This window comes from Dryobates pubescens, chromosome 13 (genome assembly GCF_014839835.1).
Source record: "Dryobates pubescens isolate bDryPub1 chromosome 13, bDryPub1.pri, whole genome shotgun sequence".
NCBI lineage: Eukaryota > Metazoa > Chordata > Aves > Piciformes > Picidae > Dryobates > Dryobates pubescens.
In genome coordinates this window covers 11,341,264-11,354,225 of record NC_071624.1, presented here as the reverse complement: position 1 = coordinate 11,354,225, position 12,962 = coordinate 11,341,264, and the positions used below count along the sequence as shown (strand labels likewise).

The window sequence follows — 12,962 nt, the reverse complement described above, 5'->3', positions numbered from 1 at the left end:
TGCCTTGGCTCTTACCCTGACAAAGATGGCAAAGAAGAGGTCAGCACTGAGCTCCTGCACTCTCTTGGAAGCCATCTTCCGGTCGTTGCAGTGATCTGCCTGTTTCTGGATGGCCTCTTTCTTCATCTTGATGGGGGAGCTAGCACCTGGGAAGGGGAGAGGTGACAGTGATATGCCCATGCTCCCACCTGCTCCACAGCCATGGTACCTCACACCCACGCTCAGCTCACCTCTGTGTCCCTGTTACTTGAGGGCACCCACACAGCAGGGAGCTGCCCCGTAGGACACCAACTCCAAGCACCCAGCACTTGCGGCAGGCAGGGCCGGATCCCAGGAGCCCTGTCTATGCTGGGCACAGCCACCCTCTACCCTGGCAGCACCCAGAGCTGCTCTGCAGCACCCACCGAGCGAGGCGGAGAGGAGCCGGTGCACGACGAGGTCGGCGTAGCGGCGGATGGGCGAGGTGAAGTGCGTGTAGAAGGGCACGTTCAGGGCGTAGTGGCGGAACAGAGTCTCGTCCTCCAGGACACCAGTGCAGAAGTAGAGAGCCATCTGGAAGCGGGGAGAAGCAAGGGAAGGGTGTGAGCAGCGATGGTGGCAGGACCCTGCATGTCTGCAAGGTCACAGAGTCTGCAAGACAGAGTCCAGTAGCTGATGGTCCTTCACCTGCTGCCTAGTTCAGGCTGTGCAGGGGTGAGGTGGGCACTGCAGGAACTGAGCACAGAGCAAAGAGGGCAAAGCCACTGCAAAGAGCTGCTGACTGCCAGCTGACCCTGCCTGGCCCCACAGATTGAATCAATTTCCACATCCCACAGGGGTTTAAGGAGTCTTCTGGTCAGGCCCTGGGGCTCATTCACTATCCTCTCATCTTCCAAGGAAGAGTCCAGCCTGTCCTATGCCCCTCCACAGATGCTCTCTCAACGAGGGGTCTTGCAAACCAGCTCCTATGCCAGTCTCCTTGGTTCTGAGTTGGGCTGCAGGTTCTGCACACCCATTATGTTTAAATGAAGAGCACTAGGGGTTCCTCCATTCACTGAGCAGACAGCCCCACAGTGATCCCTGCTGCTCCAGCCCATGACAACAGCTGGGAAGCCGAGCGGCTGGGCTGCCCAAGCCAGCGCTGGGGCTGCAGTGGCACCACCCCACTCAGCAGCCTCTTCAGCCAGAACTTCTGCCCCTGTTATCCACACTGCAGCGTTTTTCACATCAGTGAAACACCAGCCCTCGGGGACTGGAAAACAACAGGATGGGGAGGGGAGGCTGCACGGGTCAGGGGGGTTGTGGCAGGGTCACGGCACAGTGGCGATGGAGTGAACCCGTTTGAAAATAGGAGCAAGTGACTTAAAGAAAACAGGAGTAGCCAGCTCTGGTTACAGAGCCGGCCTGGGATCCACGGTTTGGGCAGCTGCATCCTCTGCTCTCCAGCACAGCAGCACAGCCAGCGCCTGCTGAGCAGCAACACACTGATCCGGGCAAGTAAATACAGGAGGTTAAAAAAAGCAGCATCAGTCCTGGCCTTATTATGAGACCCAAGAGCTGGGATAGGAGCTGTGGTAGCTGCCAATTTCCACAACCCAGCATTAAATTGTTTCTGATGGACTCCATGAAGTACAGTCTCCACTCAATTAGCTCAGCTCCCTCCGAACGAGGCTCTGCGTGGCCGGGCAGGGAGACACGCTGAGTGCTGGAGGCTGCTGCGGGAGATAAGTGCCCTTGTGCAAACAGACAGCATGAGATTACACAGGGCGTTTATGGGCACTCATGCCAGGCTCCTGGGCAGAAGGGAGGAAGGTCCTTGCAATGCCAGGTAGGTAGAGAGCAGAGCACAGGTCAAAATCCCATCTACGTGGAAGCCACTGGGACCTTCTTCCCTGTTCCAATTCCCTAAGCCCAGCAGTGTAGGGCAACCCCTGCCTTGTTTCCAGTTAGAGAAGATGCTGAAGGTTGCATGCTGCTTCTTGTTGTCTGGGGCACTTCTTCCTGATGGATGTGTTGGCCAAACCCAGCCACTGCTGGGTCCAGCACCATTTTTGACACCTTTTGGCAGCCTCTGACCCTCACTGAGGTTGGCAGCAGCTTGGGCAGCATAGCAAAGCTACTCCTCTGGGCTGTGGTAAGGTTACACACTGCATGGAGCCCAGTCCAACACATATCTGATACTCTTCCTCAGCACCATGAGAGTGCTACCCAGGGACATCAGCCTGGTATAAAGCAGATGCTTTCTCATTAACAGCTTTGACTTGCAAGTGGTCTCAGATCCTCAGGGTTTGCCACAATCCCCAGAGAACTGCAAGGAGCCTGGAAATAAATCAGCCCCAGTCAACCAGAGGCAGCTTTACTCTCATGGACAGATTGAATCCCCGAGTGACTGAGCCCCTGAAAAATGGTACATCACTGCTCCTTCAGCTGTTACAAGGCTCCTGGCACAGTGATCCAGGCACTCCCCCAGACACATACATTACCAGTTGCTTCCTACCTCCCTCCTGCTCCTAGCAGCTGATGTCTTGACCACCAGCATGCAGCAAAGATGGAAGGCACAGGCTTGGTGTGACCATAGGTTAAACCAGTAGGCAGCTTGTTTTGGCTCACTGAATTGCAGCCTTGTCCCTTTGCACCAGCTTTATCACTGGGAGCTGAGGTGACTCCTCAGCACCCTGACCAGACGGTCTCACCATGCCATCTGTCAGAGCAGCAGCTCAGCCCTGGACACCAGCGTGGGCCCCTGTGTGGCTGTGCTCCACAGCTGTCAAGACTCAGATCTGCCCTCCCCCATGAAGGACCACAACAACCAGGGACATGAGCAGGATGGGGCTGATTCTTCCATTTATGCTAACAGTGGTGGCAGACAGTGAAGAGTCCTCCTGCCAGGGCAGGCTCCTTCCACCTGATAGCTGCCTGCCCTTTCTAAGGGACACCGACACAGCTTTAAGCTACCCATCCTCTGCACGTAGGGCTTTGGGGAGCTGTGAGTACACCATGCAGGGAGTGAGGTCAGGAACCTGAGATCACAGAGAACAACATCAATGTCTCTGGCTCCTGCAGTGCTGTGGTCCTCCCTTACAGACTGGAGGTCATACAGATCCACCACTGCAAGCACATCCTGAGTCAGACTGGAAAGCAGCCCTAAAGATGGGTCAGAAGCATCTGCTCACCTCAGCAAATCTGAAACTCCATTTACAAACTGAGCCACAGTTCAGCAAATGGCCAGCTGCACAAGCTCACCCCAGGATCGAGACAGACTGCTGCTGCTTCTGGCTCATGCACCACTTCCAATACTGAAGGCTGCCCATCACAGGTAGCAGCACCATCCTTCTGGGGAGTGCTGGCAGACGGGAATGCTGCTCACCATCCAGACACAGGCTGCTCTGCAGGGCTCACAGGCTCAGCTGTAAGCTGAGTTATGCCCATTATAGGACAGTGCCAGACAGTAGGTCTGCCAGGCACAAGTGGATTGCACAGCACACCTTGGTCTTCTGATGATGAAATGAGCCTAGTTCCTGCCAAAATCATTTCAGGAAGGATATTCTTTGAAAGTTCCTCTTTCTTCTTCTCCAAGTTCTCTGTGTGGTGTCTATTCAGCAAAAGACTTCATCCCCCAAATCTTGATGCCTCTTTAACATACAGATCTACTCTGTGTTCACAGGGCTGAATCTTAACACAAGCCACTGGGAGGTATCTCAAAGCACACCCAACATCAGCCTCATGAAACCACAGAAGGAAAATCTCAGAAGTCAGTAGGTCCCCAAAAGCCATCTCCTTGGTACCACTTCAAAACTGAGTTGCCTTCTCCTTGCACATCCCTCCTGGCCAGCAGCCAGGCTTGCTCCACATGCTGCTGCTGGCAAAGCCCAGGCTTGTGCCACAGTCAGCAGGACCAGGGAGGGATGCCAAGGAATTCATGTCACCAGTGCATCTTCCACCAGAAAAGGAAAATGTGTCAGAAGAGACCAGGACAAGGCAAAAGCAGAACATGGGATCTGGGACACTCCCTGCACGTTACACAGCAGCTCTCCTGAGCTGGAGCCACAGATGAGGAGGTGATTTACTAAAAGGCTTCAGTCCCCAGTCCTACTTTCAAGCAAGCATTAAGTCACAGAAGTACAGCAGGACTTCAGGCAACTGCTAATGAGTAAATGGAGCAAATAAGCTAATTAGAAGAATGACAATCAAATGAGTGATGTTGGGAAGATGATTCATTCCTGCAGCGATAAGCAGGCCACAGCAGAGAGGCCGGTTCAGGAATGTGCCCCCTCTCCCTGTGGGGTAGGGACTTCCCTCAGAAGAGGCTGTGCTGTGCCCAGCTGCAAAAGCAGAAAGGCAGATGCTTCAAAAAAAAATGATGGTGCTAAGTACCTGGATAAGTGTCCTGAGCTACAGAATCTCCAAACATGACAGTCAGTGTGACCAGCACATTGCAGAGACCATCACAGAAGATCTCTTGGTCTGGAAGGAGACCAAAGGGTTTCTAAGAGCCTCCCTGCTTCTATGAGCTTGTGTCTAGGTACTAGATCATGTTTATGGCCAGTTCCACACCCCTGCATCATCTCCAGTCTTGATTCCATTTTTTTTGGACCAGGTGGGATACCAGGATGTGAAGAAATGGCACACACATGAACCATGGAGCTCGCTACCAGCTCTTCACAGAACAGGCTGTGTCCTTGTGAGTCTGCTAACATCCCACATGCAGCTTCAAGGGTGGAACACCCTGATTAGTATTAACAGGAATGCTACAAGGGGCAAGGAAAGACTCAGCCTGCCCCTGCTAGCCAGTGAAGCTCTGTTGCCCAGAAGATATGCCCACTGCCAGATGCATGGGGCTGGAGGCACTGGGGGTAGCTGCTGGCAGACCCACAGCACCATGCTCTGGGTCCATTCACTCTTCCTATATGTAAAAACCAGAAGGAGCGAGGGCAGAAGATGGAGACACAGCAGACAGACACAGCCAGATGTGTCTGACAGCCCAGTGCTGTTCTCACCTGCATGGGTCTGGAGAACATGTTGGTCAGCACTTCTTTCCTGGCTTCTGAGTATTTGTCAGCACCAAATGTTTCATTTAAACTTTTCTGGAGGAGAAAAGAGAGACAGCATTCAGTGTTGGCAGACTGTAGCAGTAGGGGGACCCAGGCAGACCCTCCTGGGGAAAACAGCAGCTCATCCAAACCATATTCCTCCTTTTCCTGCAAATCCTCTCACAAACCAAGAAGTGCACATGAAACTGGGCTTTGCTATGGCCCCAGCAGCTCCAACAGGACTACACACAGAGTCCTTCTGAGCACTGACCTATCTCTCAGGGTCAGGACAGGGAGCACTCAGGGCACAAAGATCCCTAGCTCGATGCCCAGACTGTGAGAGTGCTCACAGACCCCTCCTAACCTGTGCCTGACTCCCACCCAGCTTTTGAGAGCTTTGGTGCACGGACTAATGGGACTTTGGGGAGACATTGATACAGGAGATTACTGCCTGGGGCTAGCAGCAAGGAAGGGCTGGAGGGTTCAAAGTGCAGTAGAGGAGCTGAGTGCGCAGCCCTGTGTCTGCTGACTTAGCCTCAGTGCAGCCAGCAAGCAGGGAGAGCAGTCCCAGCTGACAGAGGGGTGTGCAGGAGGCCAGCAGGGATGGGATTAACAGAGGATTAGCCACAGTCCAGTTGCTGCAAGTAAAGAAAACCCTGGAACCTGTGCTCTGCTGTTCAGCTGGAGTTCAGCCTCAGGACACGCTCAGCAGAGGATCGGTCAGATACCTCCTGTGCTGGCTATGTCTGACCTTTCCCAGCACTGCTCTCCAGTCCTTCCCAGGCACCCTGCTCCCCACCCTGCCCTCCCTGAGACCTTCAGCAGCCCATACAGAAACACCTCATCGAAAAGCTACTTTTCTATGTGCAAATGCTCTGCCCAGGACCTGCCAAGAGAAGGCCGAGTAAGGACATCTGGGTGTCCCAGTAAGTGCTTCTCATTGCAGAGAAGGTCACTTGTGCCGGGGTCACTTGCAAGGTCCCCTCTGCCCTGCTTTAAGCTCTGTGTACAACATGGCTGAACGGGACAGGCTAGGCCATACTTGACCAGCCCTGGTACAGTCAAGAGCGAGGAAAGGAGGTGTTCTGTTTTGGCATGGGATAGTTGCAAACTCTTCCTAGGCAGAGGGGGGCAGGGAATAAACCACACACTGCCGAAACCAAGCCATTATGTAGCTGCACACCCTTCACCCCATGGTCCCATTCCCTGCCAGGGCAGTGCACTCACATGCAGGGTCCCCGCACTGCTGAAGTCGATATCCAGCCCAACTTGGTTGCAAAACTCCATGAGGTCCTTCAGCAGCTTGGTCTGGGGTGGGGGGTGGCGGCGAAGCAGGGCTTGCTCGGGGAAGGTGCGGTAGATCTGATGGGCCACAGCCATGTTCGTGAGCAGCATGAACTCTTCCACCAGCCTGCAGCATGAGGAAAACAACCCCAGCCCCAGTTAGAGAGGGGAGCCCCCTGGGAAGCCAAACCAGTCCATAGTGATGGGAGCTAATATGACATGGGAAGATGGGGGGAGCAACTTGTAGCTGCTGTTCTAAACACAGATTAGATGTGAGACTACAGCCAATCCCCCCCAGATTCTCACTTTCTAGTTGAGGTTTCCTAGGGGACTCAGAGCAAGCCGCACTGCTGGCACAGACAGGCAGAAGTCAGTAATAACTTTGACAGCTAAATTAGGACAAAATAATCTCCCTTTAGGTCATTTTATCTTCTGAAATGCTTGAGAAGCAAAACAAACGCTGTGCAAGAGATTGCATGGAAAACAAACACACACTGCTGTCTTCCTGGGCCAGAGAAAACAGCGTCTCGCTCGCTCCCCCATCCCGAGCTCGACATGTGTGGTCAAGCCCAGCCACTGAGGCCAGCCACTGAGCCCCACCTCAGCCAGGCTTCCACCCAGAGCAGGATGCCACATGGACCCCACTGCAGGGCTGCCTTCAGTATCCAGGTGATGCAAGGACTCTGGGTGCTCCTCCACGTGACCTACAGACTGCTCAGGATATCCCAGGCTGGGGTAAGCCAGCCACTCACCCTCCACCTGTAGACATACACACATCAAATGGGTATCTCCAGGCTACATGCTGCAACAAAAAGCAATCTCAGCACTAGGGATCATCACTGGAGCATTCATGGATTGTGCTACCAGCTGCAGGGCTTTGCCACAGGAGACATTTAACTTGGCTTAGATAAGCAGAGAGATGTGCTTAACTGGGCTTCCTGCTCTTTGCTGCATGTATTCCCAGGGCTCCTAACTGGTGCTAACTGCCAGAAGAGATAATAGATTTACAGCAGTAACCTCATGCTCCACGCAATGCCCGAGCGAGCTGTCACTGTGCCGGCTCAGCCCCACAGCTCCTGCAGGCAAGGCAGCAATCTGCAGGGCTGGCTGTGGAAGCAGGTCTGGATCCGGTGATCCTGCTGCTCCCAGCCCCAGCTGTCACTGGGGAGACTGGCCAGGTGAGATGTACAAGGTGCTGTGCTCCCAGAGTACTTGCTACAGCAGCAATACCTGCCCAGCCCAGGAGGACTTGCCAAGAACTTGAAAGGGAAAGGAAATAAAGACAAGTGCAGAGGAGGAACAAGCACCTGACGACGATAATCAGCAGCGGAAATGTTAGCCTTTAACGGGAAGAGCCTCCTGGCTTCTCCCCGAGGACAATGCCCTCTGGGAGAGTTTGTGGGGAAAGCAGGAGGGACACTCTTGTGCAGGGGCAGTGTAGGAAGAAGAGGTGGGAGTGGGCCAACCATCCTGTCCCTTCCAACACCTCCAGAAGGTGAAAGGCTGGCTCAGAGGGTGGGCAATATACTCGCAGCCTGGTGTGGGAGCAAGGTCAGTACACGCTGGTGAGGGGGGACTTCCAAGAGGGTTGAGCCAAGCTCTTGCTCCTGTGCAGCTAAACCAGCAGATGGCAACATCGGTCCCTCTATGGCCACCGGCACTGGGGGGCTGTGGGACAGCATGGGCCAAGGGTGCTGGGTACTCTGGCTGCACATCACCAAGGGGTGGGAAGGCAGAGCAGCAGGTAGCCCCAGTGGGCTATGGCACTGCCATCCCCATCTCCAGGGTGTGGATGGACCCACCAACTGTCAGCCAGCTGCCATGCTTACAGATGACACGTGTGAGGTTGCACCAGCCTGGGCTCCTATACCTGGGAAGACCTTTCTGCCCAAGGTAGCCCATGGCAAGGCACAGCAAACAGCATGGGCTGCAGAAGGCAGAACTTCACCTTCCTGTGGGCTTTGGTGCAAAGAGAAGAGGCAGTATTTCCAGTGCTAGCCCCAGCTACACAGGCAGACACATGGGACAAGGTTGGCATGGAGTCCTTGGGCCTCCCTTGAAGGGTGGCCTCTATGGGTTGAGATGCAAACTCATTCTTAAAGATGAAGCAATAAGCACCTGTGAATAGCACCTCTTGGGCACTAGCACAACACATTTATCTCAGGTTCCAAAGAGAGGAACACAGTGAGTCAGTGCTCAAGCAGCCCCTGCCACTCACATCCTGTCAAATGCCAGAGTGTGAAGCCTTTGCCTCTTAACTTCCAGTGACACTTTGGGCTGGATGCAGTTTCCACCTGATTATTAAGTTCTGCATTTTCTTTCACCATTTGAGGACTTGAGCTTTTCCACTTTCCTGGAACTATCCTTGTTCTGATGTTCTAGGTAGTACAGTATTTAAGCTAATAACTAAGCACCCTCCTGACAGCAATGCTTTTACACCCAAAGGAAAACTAACAGCACATCATTCCTGCTTTGTTCTGCATCCTCTCTCCTTTCAACACATCACACGTGGAGCACCAGCTTCCAGACAGCATCAAAGACAGCCCACATGAGGACAAGGTACCCAGAACATGGTTGGATTCACTGCAAGGGCAGGAAAATCTTATCAGGAAGCACCCAGAAGCTTGCACCCATGACAAGGTGGGAAGGATGCAACTGTAGATATTCATAACTGAAAAGCTACTTGTTTTGCTCTCTCTCCCACAGGCAGAGACAAGCTCTGGGAGGCATGGCTGCAATTTGGCCTTCCATGGAGCAGATACCACACACAAGGTCAGATACTGCCCTGTATCTCGGGGGAAGAGAAGCCCCAGGACCTAACGAGTCAGTTTGTGACAGCTCAGGTCAACAAACCACAGTGCCCTTGAGAAGGCTGCAGGACCCTGTGGGTTGATGTCAAAACACCCTGCAGGGATTGAGGGTCCTGGATCACCTATGGGTCAGAGAACTGCTTCACACATGCACCCCACTGCAGCAAGCAGCCCTGCAAACATGAAAGGGATAAACAGTGTGGGGTTGCTGCATGTTAGCACCTAGGCAGATTTGTTTTAAATGCTAGGATTTAGTTTCCAGTGAGAAGAAAGCAGCTTCCAGAAGGGACAAGTCACAACTGGGCTAATCCAGAGCACAGGAAAGCCTTCCAGGGTCAGAGGGAATGGGCTAGGGGCAGTGAAAGAGCTGGCACCTGTTACTGGAGTTAAGCCATGTCACCTCTTCCAGCAGAGCAATGGGGTCTGTGTCTCAAGACACAAGGAGGGAGTCAAAATCTGCACCAAACAGCTGAACATGGTGGCCTCAGTGCACCTAAACAGAAAACTGCACTCCCAAGAGGGGCTCTCACTGAGCCTGCATGGGATGCTGGAGGCTCAGGAGGATGAGCCAGGGCTGGAACAGGCAGCAAGGATGGCACAACCAAGCTGCTGCCTTCCTGCCCTTCCTATGTGGCCTTCTAGGGGCACTTTTGGCTAGGGTCCTCAGAAGGGCTTTGGCTCGGCGAGCGCTGAGCCGCAGCTCGGAGGAAAGCAAGGGATGCTGGGGCAGGTGAGAGCAGAGGCTGGGGGCCAGAGCAGTGCCTGGCACTGGCCTTACTGGGAGCTGTGCTGCAGCCCTGCTAATTTGCTGGCAGGTCAAATGACAAGAGGTTTGGGTTTTTCCTTTTTTTCTTAAAACAGCCTAGCTCGGAGTTTGGCTCAGGGTGGCTGGCAGACAGGACTGCAAAGAAAAATATTTCATGGCTAAAAAAATGGAGACAGAAAGGCTGGTCCCTGTGAGCGTGCTGAACGCAGCCCATGTGAAAGGCATTCTAACGCCATCACTACAGTTTCCTCTGGATTAGCTGAGCTATCCTTGGCTCCTAGCACCATAAAATCCCATAAACAATCTGATCTGAACTTTTGCCCTCTCTGCACTGGTGCGAGGTTTCCTCCTCTGTCCCACAGGGAGAGCTGAGGATTAGCAGGTGGCTGTCCCTGCTGTAGGTGCCTGCAGATCCTGGCTGCAGCAGGGAGCATTTCTTCGAGGCACCACAGAAGATGTGCACATGCAAGAGGGAGGAGAGGGAGGGGTGGCAAGGTTTGTGAGCTCTGTAATGTGCACAAGTACCTTCTGCTGGCTCTTTCAATCCCCAGACTTTGCTTATGAGTTATGGGCTGGGTGAAACTCTATAGCCTGTCTTATGCAAGAGGTCAGCTGGAGTGTACGGTTTGCAAAGGCACTTGTCTCAGGAGTTTCAAATGTAATCGAGGCACACTGCCTGCTGGGGAGATTTCAGGCTCTTAAACACCAGACTTGGTGCTTTTCAAAGTATCTTCCATGTTTTTCACAGCTCCTGTAGGCAACAGGCATCCATGAAAGCATCCAGTTGAAGAGGACTCATGACATCTTGAACTCAAGTTTCTGGGCTGTAACTCCTCTCTCACAGCTCCTACCAGAGCTAAACATCCGTGGGACACAGGAAGAGGAGCTGCACATTCAGACTCTGGAACTGCTTTAGTAGCAGCATTACTATTTGCTCTGTAAAAGGTTAGCAAGAGCCTCCCCAAACCTTGAAAAACCACTCACATCCTCAACAAGATGGTTGTTTGACAGCAAATCAAATATTGGTTTCTCCTGCCAAACCTCTGCAGAGTGAAGCAAGGCAAGTGAAATGCCTGTTTGGCTGCTTGTCTCCATGGCAATGCGGCCAGGCTATATAGCAGCCGTGGAAGTACCCACTCTCCCTGATTAACTTGACAAATGACATTAGCTAAGCAAGGTTGGCTGCAAGGGAGAGACAAGGAGCACTTTGTTTGCAATCCAGTAAGTGCAGGAAGAAGGCAGGCAGCTTGGTTAAAGCAAAGCAACACAAAAAACATCTGCTGTTCCACTAGTGAAACAGATCTGGAGCATTCAGATGAAATGGCAGCAAGATGGGGCTGAAAAGAACAGCATGGCTCTTCCCCCTTGCTTTCTTCTTCACCTCCATCCCCTCCTGCAAGATGTAACCACTGGGTGTATCCAGGCATTGGAAGTGTTCTCTTTACTGAGGTGTGGTTCAAGAGAGAAACCCAAAACACTGCCCAGCTCTCCCACAGCAGGCATTTGTAACAAGTGATAGGATGAGAGGAAATGGCTTCAAGTTGCAGCAGGGGAAATATTAGGAGAAGCTTCTTCACTGAAAGGGTCATCAAACACTGGGACAGGCTCCCTAGGGAGGTAGTCGAATCACCATCCCTCTAGATGTTTAAAAGATGCAGAGATGTGGTGTTAAGGGACATGGTTTAGCACCAGACTTGGTAGTTAGATAAAGGCTGGACTCAATAATCTTCAAGATCTTTTCCAAACAAAATGAATCTTTGATTGCTTTTTATGCCAGCCTGGAGAAGTTGGTGCCTCTTTCACCTGCTCCCAGTCAGAGCTGAACTGTCCTAAGCTGGGCACTGAGCCTCCTTCCAACAGTGGTCTCTCTGGCTGGGGGAGCTGCTACTAGATAAATCCCAACAACTTTCCAGGATCTCAGACTTGAGCCAAATGTGACCAAATGATTTCTGCAAAGGTTACCAAACTTTCTTCTGCTATCCCATTACAAAATTTCATCTGTTCCTCTCCATCTCATCTGCTCCTCACAGCATGTGCTTCCTCCTGCATAGGGAACAAGGCTTTAGCTGCTCAAATTCCTTCCCATCTCCAGATGGGTTTACTATCCTGCTTCCGCATGTGCTTCAATCATCATTCAAGGTCTCTCAACCCATAGCTGTGTGTCTGCTTCAGGTGTTCAGCTCCATGCTGGATTCAAATAAGTTTAGGACAGCATAGCTTCAACACCATCACACTCTGTTTGTGTTTGAAGCAAGCAGTGCCACAGGAGTCCAGTGCTGAGAAAAGTTTGTGTGTGTTTTAGAGAGCTCAGACAACACTGATGGATAGGCATCCCCTTGCTAGGGGCAGTACATTGCTGAGAGCCCTTGCTCTCCACTGGCTTCAAGGGGATTATTGCTGCAGTTCATTTCATAACAAACAAGAGATCTACAGCCACCTCCTGGGAATGGGACTCTAAATCCTGCTGTATTCACCAAGAGAAAGTCACCTTCCACAAAAGGCTGCAAACAGCCCTGTGCACGTCCGACAGCAGCAGCGGCATCAGCTGAAGGGAAGCGGTAGAGAAACAGCAGCAGAGTTCAACCAAGAAGCTCTCTGCAGAGCACTAAATCCAAAGACTGCTGGATGTGGCACAACTTTTTCTTCTTTTCTTTAAATCATGTAGGTTTATTTTTGATTACAGCTCTTCCATGAAGCAGAGGAACTCGAGAGGCTTCTATAAAAGCTCTTCTAAAAGCATCATTAGCTAATCCCGCGTCCCCTGAGAGCAGAGCCAATGACAGAATCATGCTTTTTGGCTGGACCGGCGCTTCTGATGGCTCTTTTTCATGCTAAATCCTGCAAGAACGGTGCACTGTCTTCCCAGTGACACCCTGCCCAGCCAACAACGAGGAGCACCTTCAGCCATCCCCTCTGGAACAGCACTGCGGCCGCTGAAAGACTTCTGAAAATCAAATCCCCTGTTATCCCCAAAATTGGCCTGCAGCGTTACACACGAGCTGTGCAGCGCTGGTGTGGAGCTGCCTCTGCCAACCACAGTTGCCAAATGACCAAAAGCCCTAACTTTTTTTTTGAAAGAAAAAGTAGTAAAAG

General features: G+C 52.3%; 1 protein-coding gene across 1 annotated transcript in view; it reads right to left on the bottom strand.

Annotated features, from left to right (window-relative positions):
* DIS3L2 (DIS3 like 3'-5' exoribonuclease 2) overlaps window positions 1-12,962 on the bottom strand; it is a 198,286-nt gene that overhangs the window by 4,370 nt on the left and 180,954 nt on the right. Inside the window, exons 15-18 of the mRNA XM_054166737.1 lie at window positions 6,237-6,420; window positions 4,977-5,063; window positions 405-552; window positions 16-146 (exon numbers count right to left, since the gene is read on the bottom strand). Coding sequence (XP_054022712.1) covers window positions 16-146; window positions 405-552; window positions 4,977-5,063; window positions 6,237-6,420 — 550 coding nt within the window. The remainder of the gene's footprint in view (window positions 1-15; window positions 147-404; window positions 553-4,976; window positions 5,064-6,236; window positions 6,421-12,962) is intronic.